This window comes from Hemibagrus wyckioides, linkage group LG06, assembly GCF_019097595.1.
Source record: "Hemibagrus wyckioides isolate EC202008001 linkage group LG06, SWU_Hwy_1.0, whole genome shotgun sequence".
Taxonomy (NCBI): Eukaryota; Metazoa; Chordata; class Actinopteri; order Siluriformes; family Bagridae; genus Hemibagrus; species Hemibagrus wyckioides.
This window is the reverse complement of record NC_080715.1, coordinates 10,861,883-10,880,099: the sequence shown is the minus strand read 5'-3', so window position 1 is coordinate 10,880,099 and position 18,217 is coordinate 10,861,883. Positions and strand designations below refer to the sequence as shown.

General features: G+C 37.0%; 1 protein-coding gene across 8 annotated transcripts in view; it reads right to left on the bottom strand.

Moving 5' to 3' along the window:
* Positions 1-1,297: 1,297 nt before the first annotated feature.
* pcbp3 (poly(rC) binding protein 3) overlaps positions 1,298-18,217 on the bottom strand; it is a 72,600-nt gene continuing 55,680 nt past the window's right edge. The window contains exons 11-16 of one of the 8 annotated variants that reach the window (XM_058391022.1): positions 16,215-16,358; positions 14,330-14,371; positions 11,286-11,361; positions 7,140-7,192; positions 5,960-6,129; positions 1,298-5,458 (exon numbers count right to left, since the gene is read on the bottom strand). In XM_058391022.1, the coding sequence (XP_058247005.1) occupies positions 5,404-5,458; positions 5,960-6,129; positions 7,140-7,192; positions 11,286-11,361; positions 14,330-14,371; positions 16,215-16,358 (540 nt within the window). In that variant the 3' untranslated portion in view covers positions 1,298-5,403. Of the gene's footprint in view, positions 5,459-5,959; positions 6,130-7,139; positions 7,193-11,285; positions 11,365-14,329; positions 14,372-16,214; positions 16,359-18,217 lie in introns of all 8 variants that reach the window. The other 7 variants (XM_058391021.1, XM_058391027.1, XM_058391026.1 and 4 more) reach the window with 7 other exon arrangements.

Below are 18,217 nucleotides of genomic sequence, written 5' to 3'. Positions count from 1 at the left end.
ATAATAATAATAATAATAATAATAATAATAAAGGGGGGCATGGTAGCCATAGTTGGGGGTCTGATTCCTCCTCCTTGTGTATGTGGAGTCTGCATGTTTTCCCTGTGCTTCAGGGGTTTCCTCCAGTACTCCAGTACATTACTCTCACAATAATATCCTTCTGACCTAGACAAAATGACTATTAATTTCCAAACAGCTTGTTAATTACCCAATTTGTGCTGGCCGATTCCAAAGCCATTAATAGTCCAGCGTTCCAGGGAGATGTAGCTATTAGTTAATATTATGTTGTAATTACTGCAATATGATTACAATGTACACATTTAGCCAAGTTAGACTGGGCTCATTAAGCTGCTGTGTAACATCCAGCGCCCTCTAGTGGAAGGACAGAGTGGCTAACATATAATCTACCTGCTGAATATATCAATAATACACAAGGTAACCTTTTTCATGCACAAAGACATAGGTGTATAGACATGAGAAAACAGAAAAATAGAAAATATGTGTGGCAAGTTTTACGTTCCTCGAATGCCATTATTGCTGCATTAAAAATAACGTTATTTTAACAAAATAACTTAACAGGTGTTAATTAACTGTGAACTAAACTCACCTGTATTCATATGTCCACTCCAAAACTGACAGATTAGCAAAAATTGTTTACTAAAAAGTTCATAATTACTGAAATCTGCTCTCAAAGTATAAATATAAAATATTAAAATATATATACATTTTTCTAGTTAACGATCACAAACTTGTTGTGTTCATATTGTTTATTGTGGGCTTCATTTTATTCACTGGAGGTGTGAAAATTGGTTAAAATATATTATTATTTAGAATATATTTTGTATTATTTAAAGAAATAAACGATTATTTTATTTCATAACAAAATAATTATTTTGTTACATCCATTGTGATAATTATTTTGTTTTTGTGAATATTACCTTTAATGAATATTTTCTTAATTATTGCCGAATTTCATGATTTTAATCACAGGTACAGGAGACGAGAAACATTTTCAGTCTAAATGTCCGGCACTCAGTTTTATCTCATTGGAGATCGTCCTCGTCTCCAATAGCATAGAAGTCAAATGCTGCCTAACCATTTTAATTCTGTGCACCGCTAGCTGTCCAGAGGTTATTGAAGAAGTCTGATTCTCTGCTTCCATGTGAGAAATGATCCTTACAATAATCTACAGTTTGTAGGTAAAACAGTCTTAACATTAGTTATCATGCTAAAATCACCACTAAAATACACACCCAAACATTATCAAGGGAAAAAACAAAACTTTATTTCCTTTTACAAAACATTTCAAAGGTAACCTAAGCTCAGGCTTTTAAAACTAATATAGACCTGCAAGCAGCGATTTATGCAATGTTAAGTAATTACTCCAAACAGCATAATTTACAGAAGCACAAAGAGGAAAAGGGCCCTTGTTTTGTTTTTTTGTTTTTTTTTTTGCTGCTCTAGTACAACAAGAAAAACATGTATGAAAGATGATAATTGATTGAAAACAGATTTCCGTGTGACTATCAGTAAAGTTAATAAGCTGTTGGGTGTCTCAAAAAGTAATATGAAAATGCAGTGTCTTTAAAGAAGACATGAAAATGCAATGTGATGAAGCAAAAAAAAATAAAATAAAATAAATAAATGAAACATGATGGCACTGTATATAGCTTAATTGATTTAATACATCATGGAACACCTATTTTATTGCATTGTTGAAGATGTAATAATAATAATAATAATAATAATAATAATACTAAGATGTGAGAACATTATGCTTCTGTATAATGAGCTACAGCACGGCACATTATATACCCAAAACATAACAAAAAGAACATTCCATATGAATATTACAAGACACAGTCTTGCTGAAACATACAATCTAAATTAATGTTTAAATACAGCCTAAGACACCGGCACAAAAATCCTACATTTCAACTCAGTGCAAAGTATAATGTGTGTGACATTTAATAAAAGAGTCTCTATGTTACTGACACAGACATTAATAAAACTATAATGAAATTTCAATGAACTTAACTCATTTAAAGCAACAATATTACATCATCATCTCAGTCACGTGTAGCGTGTTGCCGGCTCGAGATGACTGCGTGCATACGTTTTGTGTTGACAGCTGAAAATAATTCGCGAATAAACTTCAGATTTTCGTCTGATTACATCTGAGCATGTTGCGTAGTGGAATGACATTCAATTGCATATAACTGGATTGTTTAATCGACCCTCTCACATCAAATGTGACGAATGTGTACTTTTAGAATGTTAAAAACCTTTTATGGATAGATATATGGTTTCATAAGCGTTCTCGGATTAAATCTAATCCCAGATTGAAAGCTAAATTCTAATCTTCTTTACTGCACTTAATCTGAGTCTTGAAAACCGGGTCAGGATGTGATCCTTCTGATTTGAAGAACATTTCAGGGGGGAAAGTAACTGTAGAAATACAGTCTCACGTTTAAAGAATAGTCGATGAAAGAATTACATTCAACTCAGCCTGAGTATCAGATCTTTAAATCTGACACTGAGGTGCACACGGTTCATTTGAGTTTTAAACACTAAGCTGGAAACACGGTAATAATAAGCATAATTAAGTCTATTTGCTTTTGCCAACAAAGGTGATGTGCGCTTGACAGGGCTTTGTGGTTCAGAGTGTTATTTTTCTTTTTTTTTTTTAGAAGAAGAGCTGATGACCAGAGCTAAAACCGGGTCAAACACATCCGACCATTTTGCAAAATGCTACACATTTGGCTCTGAAAGGGTCTCAAAATAACTCCAGATTACACACACAGAGTAGCACAGGAAAATTACTGGAGATTTCACGGAGCTGCAGGTTACAGGGTGTTAACACTGATGATAACACTAAGAAATTGCCAAAACATATGGTAGAACAAGCGGAGACAGAAAGAAAATAGAGGTCTGGACTGAACCAAAAAGAGTCATATGGTGGCTTGAATCAAAAGTCAATGCCAAGAAATTTCCGTGATGAATTACAAAGGTAGAAGCCCAGGTCCCAATTTGCTACAATACTTTGCATCACCTCAGGACTGACCTATGCTACAACATAGAGAGGAGAGACATATTGCTGTGTATGAGCTGCAGTTTAGGCGGCTACATCTTCAAAAAGCTCTCGGAAACCTACAGCTTTTTTACCTGAATTAGCTGCAGGCAAAACAATTTTTTCTGTGCATTAAACTCTTGAAATGAATCAAAAATGAATCATGCATTCGATGAATCAAGTTTCTGTGAATCACTTTTACCCTTGTAGATATCAGCAAACTGATTATTCCACTTTTTATATATATACTATTATAATATAGAGGCTTGAACTAATATATCAATATGTTCATATTTAATTTGAATCTATTTTTAGTGAGGACACAAGCTACACTGGCTCATTTCTATTCCACTCCTTTGTGCGCTGTAACTGGTTATTTATTTATTGTTTATTATTTATGTCTCCAGAAGCTCTGAAAGTGAATGTGGATATCAGCCTGATGACGGACAGTGTGTGTTGCGTCATGTTGCAAAGAAAGATGTAGAAAAATGCAGCAGCCCCTCGATCTCCCCTCGGTTTGTTCCTGGCATTAGCTCATGTGTGAGGTTAAAGTCTGAGCCCTTGTGAGCTACTGACTACTTATTAGTGTTGAAAATACATTAATCTCGAAACCAGCGGTGCAGATCCAGCAGCACAGCAGAATATGGATTGAAAAGAAAGGAAAGAAAAGAAAGACAACATGAATGACTCACAGTGAAAATATATGGTGACATGGAAGGTACTAGAGTGTCAAAAAAGTAAAGTGTCCTTTAAAATCAAGAGGTTAGGAAAAAAAAACAAACAAACCAGGGGAGCTTTCAGATAACAATGCGGGAACGATAAGAACAACACGAACTGCCGATTCTGAATAGACAGAGATTATAGAATCTAAAATTGTTATAATAATTTAAAATTCAGGGTAAAACTAGTACAGAGGAAGAGGAAAAAAAAAATAACCAAGGTGTAATGCCATTGGCTCAAGGGTCATGTGATGCAGTGAAGGATGATGGGTAGAAATTAGAGAGAGCCCATTCCAGTGACTTCAGACGTCAGCCTAAAACAGTCAAGAGAGGAGGGACGGGGAGAGGACGGGGGTAGGGTTTGTGGGGAGAGACAGAAAAGTAGAGAAAATAAAATAATTTGAAAATTATTTCTGAAACTTTAATAGTAATCTGATAATTACTGGAAGTCTTTTTGTCGTTTTTAGGTTTTTTGTTTTCTTTACACCTGCACAGTGATCATGCATTTGTATTTATTGATGCAATCAAGAAGATAACAGTGAAGCACATGGCTAAATTGAAATAAAATCAACTTCTCTTGCACAGAAAAAAAAAAATGAATTGAAATCAAATTAAAAGAACAGCCAGCTTTGTAGTCACAGTATTTGACAAGAGCAAGCAATCGAATATCAAAACTGTCTGAGGGGAATAAACTGTATTCAAGCCCTATGTGGCAGCATACGCCACTAGATACCAACCAAATATCATATTTCTTTACTTTTCTTTTCTTTCTTCCTTTCATTACTCTCTCTCTCTCTCTCTCTCTCTTTTAATTTTGTGACTGAATCAGTAACCATAATTTACTGAAGTCCTGAACTGCAACTTGTGAAAACAAACGAAACGTTAAATGTCATTATCGTGACTTATTATTTGAATACGGTTTTATCCTGTTTCATCTTAGTAACTTATTTCATGATATAGAATCAATATTTCTCTCTGATTTTATCTCTTAACTTATTGCAAGATATTATGTCCTTATTCTGGGTTCTTATTATTTCAAGATATTACGTTGCTTCCAATTAATGTTTTTATTACGACATAATATCACAAGATGTGACATTGCAAAAAAGGTTACATCTCAAAATCATGAGAGATCTTGGGATAATGACGACAATTAATGGTAACAGTGACAATATCCTGAAATAAGGAGATATATCCTTTACATAATCATGAAAAATTAAGATAATACCTGCGAAAATGTCAGGAGGACACAAAAAATGACATCTTCAACTAACAAGATACGTCCACAGTGATTAAGTCAAAACTGATGAGGCATCAAGTCGAAATTATTTCATATTGTATGTGATAGTGCAGTTCAGGGCTTCTGTAATGTTGAACTAATCTATCAACCAAACAAAAAATAAATAAATGACAATCCAGAAGAATCATTCAGCATGCTGAAACACTACTGAAACACTACATAGCACAGGATGTTCCTATTCTGTTACAGTATTCTGTATACACAGGTTATTCTACAGGTAGAGGCTTGGGAAAGGGTAGGAAAGTCTGGTACATAAAGTTAATGGGGGAAAATGGCTGCTGTTTGCTTCAGATAATGAGAGCAGATTTGGGGCTTCAGGATGTAGTCATTGATGAGGGGTCAATCCACATGGCTGCCACATCTCTGAACCTGTCAAAGCAATATCCATTAGTACATTCCCCGTTGCTGACCTGCAAGGCCTACCATCACGCACCATACACACATGCATATTTATACATGACATGATATATACACTTGACTTTGAAGCTTCTTCTCCTACACATTTAAAAATATCATCTTTCCTCCAGTACTGAGTTAATATTACTGTCATACACTTGGCTTATTTCTTTTCAAATGCAACCGTCTGACCCTCGATAACTGATAACCTATACGTCAAGGTATAATGTTTTTTAAACTGCATCTTCATCTAAGATATTTAATAGAATACCCTTGCCCTTTAGCAAGCACATGAAGCACATACTCTACCACAGACCTCTTTAGTTTATGCTCATATAACCTTGTGAATACAGTGAGAGCCATGTGACTCACACGGTTTCCTGCAGATTGTTACTTTATGAGATTGAAGGAGAGGTTTGAATCTTTGACACAGCATGAATGTGGAAGAACTGTGGATGGAGCTGAGGTGCTTACCTTGCATTAATGAGGTACTGGGCAAGGCTGATGTTGGCGGGGGTTCCTGTGATGGTAATCTGACGCTCTGATGACCCTTCCATGGCATTAGCAATTTTGATCTGTGCTCCAGACATCTGACGGATCTCGTTGATTTTGGTTCCCTGGCGCCCGATTATGCAGCCTATTAGCTGGGAAGAAAAATTGTAAAGGCTATTAAAATGCAAAATCATGTTCTAGGAAAGAGAAATGGAGAGCTCTTTGGTGACCAAAAGTAATTTGGTTAAAGTGCTTTGAAAATTTGTCTTGATTTTCTTTTTATACAGCTATAATTTACTCTCACAGTGACAGACAGATCTATCAGTCTAATCTAACTAATCCAGTCTCTAAGCAGAAGCTACACTTGAGTCTATTGAAGATCAACTGATTAAACAGCTGGAATCAGGTGTGGCTTCTGCTTGGTTGGAATGAAAACCTGCACCCACACTGGCCCTTTGTGGATACGATCAGACACCCCTGATCTAATCTATCCAATCTAATCCAGCCATCCATCTACCCATCCACCCATCTATTTATCTGCAATGGATCTGTCAGTCTGTGTCAGTATGTGATGCTTATAGCCTTCAGATCAGCGTCATGAAAACATTCATCTCAATACACAAAGTTCTGTACAGACAGTAATGGAAATAAATAAGGAATTAAAAATGATAGGGCATGATGAACCAGGAAAATAATAACATAGCACAGTTGTATTCCTTCTATACAAAGCAGCAATTTGCCAACACTATTTTTTTTAAGCATGATGTATAATTCATCCATTTTAGAATAGAATAGAAGCCTTTATTTTGTCACATATACATTATCCCAAGAGCGCAGGGCAGCCATGATATATGAGACTATTGAGGCTATTATATACTATACAATCTGTTTATGTGGAGTGTCCATCCAGACAACTTGTTACTACAGAAACTACAATGTACTAAAACATGTGTACAATAATACTTTACATAGACATTATAAGTAGGACGACATTTTTTTTTTAAGTTAACCTGGCTTTGGATGGAAGTAAAGCCGTTGTGAGCAGTCATATAGGCTAATAACTATAAGAAGAAATATAATAACTTAATGACTTTCCACCACTGTAACAAAAAGGAGCCACTGCTCTACAGGACTAATGTATTGTGTGTTTGTTTATACTCACATCATTGGGAATGGTGAGTTCATGAGTACTGGCCGGGGGACTGGCATCCAGACCTGAGACAAAGAGCAGGTGAGGGTTGGGGGAGACACCAGAGTAAACCACACACACGCACACGCACACACACACACACACACACACACACAAATGCACACACCCTCCAGTCTGCTGGCACAATGTAAGGATGTACTGCCAGTAATATTCAAAAAAGCAAATCTTTATTTTGTTCCAAGTATATAATTTTCTTAACACTGTTACATTTTTCCTAATTGAAAGACTGATTTTATTTAATTAGCTCTGGCATGCAGAAGTCATTTACTAATTGTGACCATGCATGCAGTAACACTACATCTCCAATTTGAGCTGATCATGCCAAAATCTCTCTCTCTCTCTGTCTCTGTCTCTCTCTCTCTCTCTCAAACAAACACACAAACACACACACACACACACACACAGAGACCCTTACTTATTAAGGTGCGTGAACAGGAAAAATGTATTTCTTCCCCCATTGTATAATCTCTAAGACTTCTAGGCAACAGAGGAGATTGGAACAGTTTGCTGGTGTGTTGCATAAGACAGATTGTTCCAGATGTCAGGAGCTTCAAATTTCACTGTTGGAGTATTCAGCAAAGTTGTAATAATGTTGTCCATTCTCAAAAAGTGACTTTTACGCTTTCACTAAGTGCTTTTTATCCCTTTCAGCATTTGGCAGACGAACTGAGGCATCCCTTTCTTTGCCCAGAGTGTGACTACGCAGCGGTGTCAAATGAATGTATAATAGAAAAAAATATCATGTAACGGCCAACAGAACTTAATATATTTCATTCTCCAGCAGGTACACTCAGGGCCTCATTTATAAAATGTTGCAAGGATTGCAATAAGACAAGGAACTGAATATGATTCCCTACACAAAAATAATTAGATCTATAAAATTGTGCTGGTGCTGTTTCTTACCAATACTGTTCTTCAGAAATTCCTGCCAGAATACATGTGTGCATTCACAAGCTTTCAGCCCCACCTTACATCTAAACTGTTATCGTTTCTCAACAAACCCATTTGCATGGCAGCCTGGGAAAACCTGATAAAAATCTTTGTAGATAAATTCTGGCATGCCAGTAATATACTTTTCAACTTCAATTACTTTCTGCCAAAAATATATTTTGTCATCTTTGTTTCAAGAAAAAAACAAATACATTTTACTGAACCATGAAATCTGTTTAAGGATACCAAAAATAAAATTTAGACTACATTCTAATCTTGCTTTTGCTATCTGCCTCTGCAAAGATCATGCTGTACAAGGAAGCAGTTTATAAATGCGGTGCTCAAAACACTCAGTCTCTTCTGGTGTGAATCCTTCCTAGCTAAGCTTCTCTTCTCAAGCAATGTTACTATTTTAACGAACATGACACATTTATTATCAAGTCATTATCTCCTGTGCATATATATACAATTATGATTTGCATTGTAGCCCGATTCAGTTTTATCTGTTGGTAGAAAACCTGATGAAAGTAAAAAAAAGGGAAAGAAATACATAATCATTAAATAAAATATATCAGTGTTGACCAAGGCCAACTTGAAACCTTTTTAGGAATAAATTGGCAATTCTTCCAGGAAATTCATTCTTCAGCAGTTATACTTGATGCATACAGCAATCAGCCATAACTTTAAAACAGACTGACAGGTGAAGTGAATAACACTGATTATCTTATTACATTGGCAGCTGTCAAGTGAACAGTCAGTTCTCAAAGTTGATGTTTTGGAAATGGGAAAAACGAGCAAGTACAAGGATATGAGTGACTTTGATGAATGGGAAATTATGATGCCTAGACAACCGGGTCAGAGCATTTTCAAAACAGCAAGTCTTTAATATTTTTCCCGCTACACAGTGGTTAGTACCTACTAAAAGTGGTCCAAGGAAAGACAACTGATGTACCGGTGGCAGGGTCAAGGGCACTCTAGGCTCACTGATGTGCTTGGCGAGCGAAGGCTAGAATGTCTGATCCCACAAAAGAGCTATTTAGCACAAATTGCTGAAAAAATTGCTGAAAAATGTTGGCTATGATAGAAAGGTCAGAACACAAAGTGCAGCTTGTTCTGTATGAAGCTGCGTAGCTGCCGATTGGTCAGAGTGTCCATGCTGACCCCTGTCCACCACTGAAAGCACCTACAATAGGTACATGAGCATCAAAACTGGACCATGGAGCAATTGAAGTAGGTGGTCTGATTAATCACATCTGGCCGGGTGCATTTACATCACTAACCTGGAGAGGTGATGGCACTGGGTTGCACTAGAAGAAGAAGGAAAGCCGGTGGAAGCAGTGTGAGGTTCTGGGCAATGTTCTGCTGGGAAATCTTGGGTCCTGGCATGATATGTAAATGCCACTTTGATATCTACCTAAACACTTTTGCAGACACCTTGATCAGGGGAACTTCCCTCCCTGCCACACTGCAAACATTGTTCAGGAATAGTTTGAAAAACATGATAAAGAGTTTAGGGTGTTGCAAATTTCCCCAAACCTCAAACCAATCGAACATCTGTGGGATGTGCTGGACAAACGAATCCAATCCATGTAGGCCCCACCTCACAACTTCAAGGATATGCTGAACATCTTGGTGTCAGATACCACAGCATACCTTTAGAGTTCTTGTGAAGTCCATGCCATTTAAAGTTATGGCTGACCAGTGTATATTACTACATGCCCTACATCCTTATTCAGAGCAACTTTACATTTATCTCATTTATACAGCAATTAACAGTTGAGGAGTGCAGTGGTGACAGCTTGGTGGGCCTGGGATTTGACTCATGACTTTCCAATCAGTAGTCCAGCACCTTATCCACTGACCTACCACTTCCCTGCTTGCCATCTTTGCTATATGCATGCTTGTGGCTTTTGTAAATCTGGTCCTTGGCACAAACTACATTTTTTACCCTAAGTGGAAGCAAATCTATCTGGCTGGACTTTTAAATCTAAAAAGAGTCACTAAACATTTTGATCCCAACTAAGAAAAAGCTAGCCAATACCCTAAAATTACCATTACCTGTAAATGTAAGAGGATTGGAACAATACAATTTTAATTTAATTTTATTTATTTCCCAGAGATTTTTATCTGAAGTAACTTGCGGTTGAGACAGGATACAACCCATCCTGCACTGCTCAGAAATTGGATAATATCTGGAACTGAAAACAGCTCATAAGTCATCAGCATGTGGCAAAAATATCTTTGTGTTTCATAAGACATGCTCTTATGGCCTAGTCTACCATTATCCTGGTTCTTTAGAAGTCCAAGAGAACCATTTTCTGTAATACACCACTTTCTTGAAGAAAGAGATTCATGCTTAACGACAAGAAATTATGGCTGATTTTTCTGCTTTTATCATGACCAGTGAATATGGTTCAATTTTAAAGCACTACTTTTAAAAGTATAAGTAGGAAAGATAGAAATCATGCACATAAATAAATGAATAAAATACCAATGTATGCATGGTATTACAAATGAACCGTCCAAGCTGTGTCTTGTGCATAAGATATCTAAAATTTTACACACAAGACACACCTTGAAAGGTGCATATTATATATATATATATATATATATATATATATATATATATATATATATATATATATATATATATAGAGTCTCTGGTTATACAAACAAGACTTTATTTCATAATAGTAGTGATTAAACTTCCTGTTATTTATATCCCAACATTTATGATTAAATGCACATGCACACATACACACATGCACACATTAATCTTCCTTCTTTCTTTCTTTCTTTCTTTCATTCTTTCTTTCTTTCTTTCTTTCTTTCTTTCCTTTTAAGTAAAATGGGTGACTGAGATCATTTCTCACCTCCACTATGTCAATTATTTATCTTATATATTAGCTAACAGTAGAGGATGTTCAAGCAAGTAAAATTAAAGAAGTAAAAAATTTTAAATAATAATAAAAAAATCTAATCAAATAAATAAATAAAGGTCACAGCAAAGTGAATAGCAACCACCAGGGGCATGTCAAGAAGCGTGACATTAAGAGAAGAGGAAACATAAAACAAAAAAAAAAAATAGAGAGCGAAAGAAAACGACAAAAAGAGTGTTTCTACAGGTACAAAGAGAAGGAGACTCTGAAAGGGCTTGTGGGTACGTACCGGGGAAAGCAGGGGTGGTCTGTCCGAGGGGGGTAAAAGGGGTTTGCTGCATAGCCAACTGGTGGAGCTTGGTCAACTGCTGAGGGGGTAGGAGGGACAGTAGAACTAAGAGGTTATTGTTATAACACAGGTCACACTGAGAAAATCAAGAAACCGAAACTAGTATAAAGAGAAGACGAGGAAAAGAAGCCGTGACAAAGTGGTGAAACAAAAGTGCGAGAGAGTGAGAAAGAGAGCAAAAAGTGAGATCAACTTGAGGAGGACTTGGCCTGGCACTGTGAATAAAAGTCTCAGGCCTGGTTTATACTTGTAGCATTTGGATTCGTGTTAATTTGTGTGTGTGTGTGTGTGTGTGGAGAAGTAATGGCATCACAAGCGACAATGTTCACATACCTGCTTGCATACTTTATGTACATCTGTATAATTAAAAGCAACATCCACTTGACGGGACATGAGACCCAAAACATCTCTGTCCATCAAGACAAACTGTAAAACGTTTAACAATGATGATGCAAACAGCACCGTATCTCAGCTGTTGTCATGATAGTTGGAATTATCTGTATCTTGCATTCAAAAGCATGCGTGTAGCACTGAATACATGTCTGGAACATAAGAATGATATTTTTGAGATAATTCACAGTGCTTAGCGAGTTACTATTTCACGTGTTGTTATAGTGCCCTTACTGTTTACAGTGGTATTGCATCACACAGGCACTTATTTTCTGTTGTTGTGCAAAAAAGTACGCTTAAAATAACCACAGGATGTGTGCTGCAGTGACTTTGTGTGCGCGTAGGTAAAAGCCAGTATAACTGGAGCTTTACTGTACATGTTTTAGCAGAGAGTGCTCTTTTTCTAATAAAATATTTAGGGCTTTTTTTGTGGATATAAATGACTAATAAATGACTAATTCTTGCAATATGACCATCTCTAAATGTAAAATTATGCTTACAGATGCACGCTTGAACCCTACGTGAACTTTCTTCCATTTACAACCTTTCTTGCTTCTCTTTACTCATTCTAACAAATGGTGTTACGAAACTCCCCCACCGTTCCTCACTACCCGAGAGTGATGCATAGTGCCGCGCTTGTCCTCTAAATCTGTGTTTAAAAGCAGGTAGAATTTAAGCTCTGGCTTCATTTGAGCGATTGTAATGTCCTCCAGTTTCTCCCTGAGCATCAGTCATTACCTAAGTACACTGTGAGGGACTGACGCACACTAATGTCACTGCATCTGATTACTATTGAGACAGATTCATTCTGATTATTAATGGAGACGACGATGAGGCTCAAGGGGACTTGGAAGGCGTCTGCTGTTTGCTTATGTAACCCAGTCTGTTTAATCAGAAGCTGTATATTGTTTATCATGAGTGTCATTGACAGATCATTAGCATTTATAAAGGGCTAGTGTGGTGAGAGATGATAATATCGGCAACAATGAAATGATTAGATTGGAGTATAAACTACAGCAATTAGCAAGCTTGGGTCTAATAGGATAGATATAAATAGCATTGTGATAGCAATAAATAGCATTGTATAATGATAGACACTGTAGACTAACCATTTAAATGTGTATGTGCCTTTTTTTTATTTAAAATGTTTTTTTAAGTAATATTAAGGATCAATTTTTCGGGAATATTTCCACTGTATTTCTATATACTGTATATCTCTATAGCATAAAGCCTTTCTGCTTTGTAACTCCAGGATCCCAGGGTTCGATCCTGAGCTCGGGTTACTTGCAATGTGGAGTCCTTTATGTACTCCTTTCTGATTTCCTCCAGGTTTATTTGGGTTTCTGGTTACATTTCAAAAGCACTGGCTATGCTTACTTGCCCCTCAGTGTGAATGAATGTATGAATGCATGTCTGCATGGTGTCCTGCAACGGACATCCAGGTTTTTTGTCCCCCACCTTACGTCCAGTGTTCCCAGGGTATGCCCTGGATCTTCTGCTAGCCTGACCAGGATAAAGCACTAACTGAAGATGTACAAATGTACGATGGTGTATTTTTATACACCACTACAATTTAACGATCCTCTAATGTAGGCCTGCACAATATAGACAAAAAAAATACTGTGGCGATTATATTCTTTCCATGCCACAGCTTATCAAAACAAGTAATATATCAGGGTTTATACTTAAGAATTGTTTAAGAGCTGTTATAATGTAAGCCATAGGAACTTGTTTCACAGGCATTTCCCAACAAATTGTTACAAGAGGAATAAAACGCTTCTTAAACACTCCGAGTAAATTCATTTCTGCATCAGACCATCAAGGCCGCATCAAACCGCCCCATCAGTGATTATCTTTCTATATCAGAATGCCCACAAGTGTGTTATTCCTTATATAAAGCACAATATAACACTAAATTAACGGGAAGATTCAGTGACATTTGTTTCAGTATTAATTATTTGTTCCATTCATGATTAAAAATAATTTTACATATACAAGCTTGTAAATTAGTGCATAAGTAGGTGATGGTTAACATCCCTGGGTATAAAAAAGATTCAATATTTATCACAAATGTATTGTTATTATTATTATTATTATTATTATTATTATTATTATTATTATTATTATTAATTAATTAATTAATTTAAAAATATCACACATTTTTTATCACAAAGGCTAATATCACAATAATAATTAACTAACAATATATTGTGCAGCCCTACTCCACTATTTGGCAATTTTACTTGCAGCACAAATTTAATATTGTGCTTACAGACTAGGAAAGGTTTATTATAAATCCATGAATGCATTAAAAAAAGAGATAAAAAAGATACTGTTCCTCCAGAAAATGACCTGCGATGGTGTCATTTTCGGATGTGACAGGCCAAGTCCTAATAAGTCTGGCCCACACCTCGGAGGGCACATGTCGTGACCAATTTCAGATTGTAATGCAACAAAACTTACACATCAGAAATGTCATATTAATATTATTGCTTAATATTAATAGAGATGCATGTTGAAAAGCTACAGAACCATGCAGATAGTAGGAAGATAGGAGGTGGGGATTGGGGAAGGGAGAGCTGTTAGGAACTCACATCTGGATGTGGAATAGCATACTGTCCCTGAATAGTGTAAGCCTGTGAGAGAAGAGGAGAAAAGGGAAAGAGGGGAAAAAAAAATTAACACCTTTCTTTTTTTTTTTTAGCAACCTATTAAAACAACAAACAGGTGATGCCTAACCACTAGAGCTCCTGTTAACACTCGCTACTTTCATGTCTAGGCTTGAAATATCAGCTTAGAACCCAAGTATGAATAATTGAAAGTTAAACCAGATTGGATCTCTCTCATCTCAAAATCACACAAATTATCTCTGACAGTCGGTAATTATTTTATCTGGCTGTTTAATTTGTTGTGATGTGTTTATTATGACTTGCAAAAAAAAACAATGGCATTAATAATGTCTGCTATTGAGTTCAGACTCCATCCTAAGGATGAGCTATAATTAATTGATGGCTGCACGAAACGGAAGTAGATAAGGTTAAGTAAGAGGAATGTTAAGAGTGCAAAATCATCGTAACATTTAGCTTTTCTCATAACACTATTGAGAATATATTAGAAGCACACACTGCACTGTGAGTCATGTTAACAAATGAGTTGGAATGACTGTTAAACTTGCCTGATAAAATATCCCTTTAATACATCTGCCTTCATTGATGCTCACTTTTTTCCCCCCATTATCATTCATTATCAATTTTCATTATCAATTTAATATAAAACCCAGGACATATTTATCCCACTCCATTAAAATGTGGAAATGATTTGTTTTTATGCACTGATCTGCTTTTTAGGCATATTAAAAGGATATGATATCTTATTTAAAGGGAGAGAAGAGATTTTGGTGACAAGAGCTTGCACGTCAGATGTTAATATAATCGATCAGGCCAAATAAAACACATCTTGAGATCAGGATGTATGATTCATCTCTAGAGTGTATAATGACATTATACTAGAGGTTGCATGAAATATTCGGCTATTACAAAATTTTAATAGTTTTTAAATTGTTAGTCTGAAAATATGCTTCAGTCGACTGCACGTTGTGTAAGACTATTCTGGGAAAAGTTTTGTCTTTGTCGTTATCAAACTGTTGTCCCATTTGCAGTATTGTGGTTAGTGTTTTTTATTCACACTTAACAAAGGAGTTCCTTTCCTTTAAAGCTAAATATAATTTATAAATGATAAATGCTGTGCTAGTCCAAGTTGTACATCACTATAATCCCACTCAGCTAGCATGATGAACATCTTGGGTCTTTTTCAGGCTGGAATAACGTCTCAGACTTTGACAAGTTGAGGCAAGTCATTGAGCTATCAGGAGAGATCTGTTGATGGGCATGAGCTTCCATGCTGCACACTCTCTGTGCCAATGCCACATGTGCGTACAATTTGTCCAGACTTTCAGACATCCTTAAATAGGGTATTATAATGTAATACATGGATTTATTGTTTTGCACATTTGTCATATTTAAATGTTATTTGTCGCATACTAAACCCCACGGAGTGAACTGTGCGGTGAAATGCTTTTCTGACTATCTGAGAAGTAAAGAATAAAAAAATCGAATTTTTGCTTTTATTTTAATTGATAGTCTAGCCTAAAAACTCACAAAATGGCTGTTTACTGAAATTGGCTAATAAACTGCAGTAATAAAATATCCTAAAATAATTATGCTCTTAATCAGTTACTATGGCAAAGATGACTAGTTATCTGGTTTATTCAATTCCTGGTTAACTAGTACAAATGAATTGTCATGCAACCCCTAAAATAAACTAACAAAATGTACTCAGTGCCATCAGGCTTAGTATGTATCTATTAGCAAGTCCTGTCTCTCTCTCTCTCCCCCTCATATAGTATCTGTCCCTGGGCAGCAGGGACTATAGCCGTAGGTAGCATGCATGTGAAAAGGTGAGAAACCTGAGTGCACTAACAGGCAGTGGCTGGTGCTGCAGTAAAAGGCTGAGATTGGCTGCGGACGCCGCCAGCGGGTCGGCTCTTACCTGGCCACCTGAAAAAATGACCGGGGTGGAGGCAGGCTTTGGGCGATAGGGGATGGTGGCACCTTTCGGTGGGGACTAGCAGAGGGAAAAAGGGAAGAGGTGGAGACAGTGTTAGACCCGGGAAGACACAGTGTGTACACAGGTTTGTGTGTGAGTTTGTGTGCAAACACATCAGTATGTACATCATTGTGTGAGTTTGAGTTTGTTGTGCGGGATGCGTGCTTGTGTTGTGACAATGTATATTAAAGTGGAAAAAAAAGATGATGTTTGTGAGCTGTGGAAATAAATATGCCAATCTCTAGCATCACCCAGGAGAGTGCATTTTCTAAGCAAACACAAACATTACTTCTTTCTCTCTCTTTTTCATCTCGCCCTCATGTTTTTCTGGCACTCTTGTCTGTTCAGCTCTCTCTGGGCCATTTGTGATGTTGGCTGTGTGACTGCGACAATGACTATTCTGAATTTTGTTTCAAATTTGGTCATGAATTTTTAGTCGATTTTACTGTAATAAGAATTGCATACAGCAGGTGTTCCTAAGAGAAAATACTACAGAGATCCTTATAATTGCAGCACAGATTGATTTTATGAATATAAATGAGTTATTCTTCTGTTAGGCACATTATGCAAATATGTCCCTTAATCTGGGGTGGTCTGAGAGAACCGGGTGGATGTCTCTGTAGCTGAATTATCCAGCAAAATAAAAAAAAAAGGGGTTTTGGCCAAAACTTTTAAATATACTGAAATCATAAATAGTGTATTTCACTTAAACATGTAGAAATGTTTTAATTTAATCTTTAATCTTATCTTGGCTAGCTTCCTAAAAAGGTAAAAAACAATTATTCTGCTAAAATATTTAAAACTTTGATAGCTCTGTGTGATTTCCTCACAGTGAATGCCACACTTTAATCAGGTTGTTGAACTACAGTGAGGGGAAAAAATGATTTGATCCCCTGCTGATTTTGTACGTTTGCCTACTGACAGAAATGATCAGTCTGTAATTTTAATGGTAGGTTTATCTGAACAGTGAGAGACAGAATAACAACAAAAAAATCCAGAAAAACACATTTCAAAAAAGTTATACATTGATTTGCATTTTATTGAGTGAAATAAGTATTTGACCCCTTTGCAAAACATGACTTAGTACTTGGTGGCAGACCCTTGTTGGCAATCACAGACGTCAGACATTTCTTGTAGTTGGCCACCAGGTTTGCACACATCTCGCATCTCAAGGAATTTGGGCCCACTCCTCTTTGCAGATCCTCTCCAAGTCATTAAGGTTTTGTGGCTGACCCTTCAGCTCCCTCCACAGATTTTCTATGGGATTAAGGTCTGGAGACTGGCTAGGCCACTACAGGACCTTAATGAGTGAACCACTCCTTTGTTGCCTTGGCCGTGTGTTTTGGGTCATTGTCAGGCTGGAATATCCATCCCCGACCCATTTTCAATGCCCTGGCTGAGGGAAGGAGGTTCTCACAAGATTTAACGGTACATGGCCCTGTCCATCGTCCCTTTGATGCGGTGCAGTTGTCCTGTCACCTGGGGATGGTGTACTTGGGGTCATAGGCAGCATTCCTCCACCTCCAAACACGGCGAGTTGAGTTGATGCCAAAGAGCTGGATTTTGGTCTCATTTGACCACAACACTTTCACCCAGTTCTCCTCTGAATCATTCAGATGTTCACTGGCAAACTTCAGATGAGCCTGTACATGTGCTTTCTTTAGCAGGGGGACCTTGCGGGTGCTACTGGATTTCAGTCTTTCACGGCGTAGTGTGTTACCAATTGTTTTCTTGGTGACTATGGTCCCAGCTGCCTTGAGATCATTGACAAAATCCTCCAGTGTAATTCTGGGCTGATTCCTCGCAGTTCTCATGATCATTGAAACTCCATGAGGTGAGATCTTGCATGGAGCCCCAGACCGAGGAAGACTGACAGT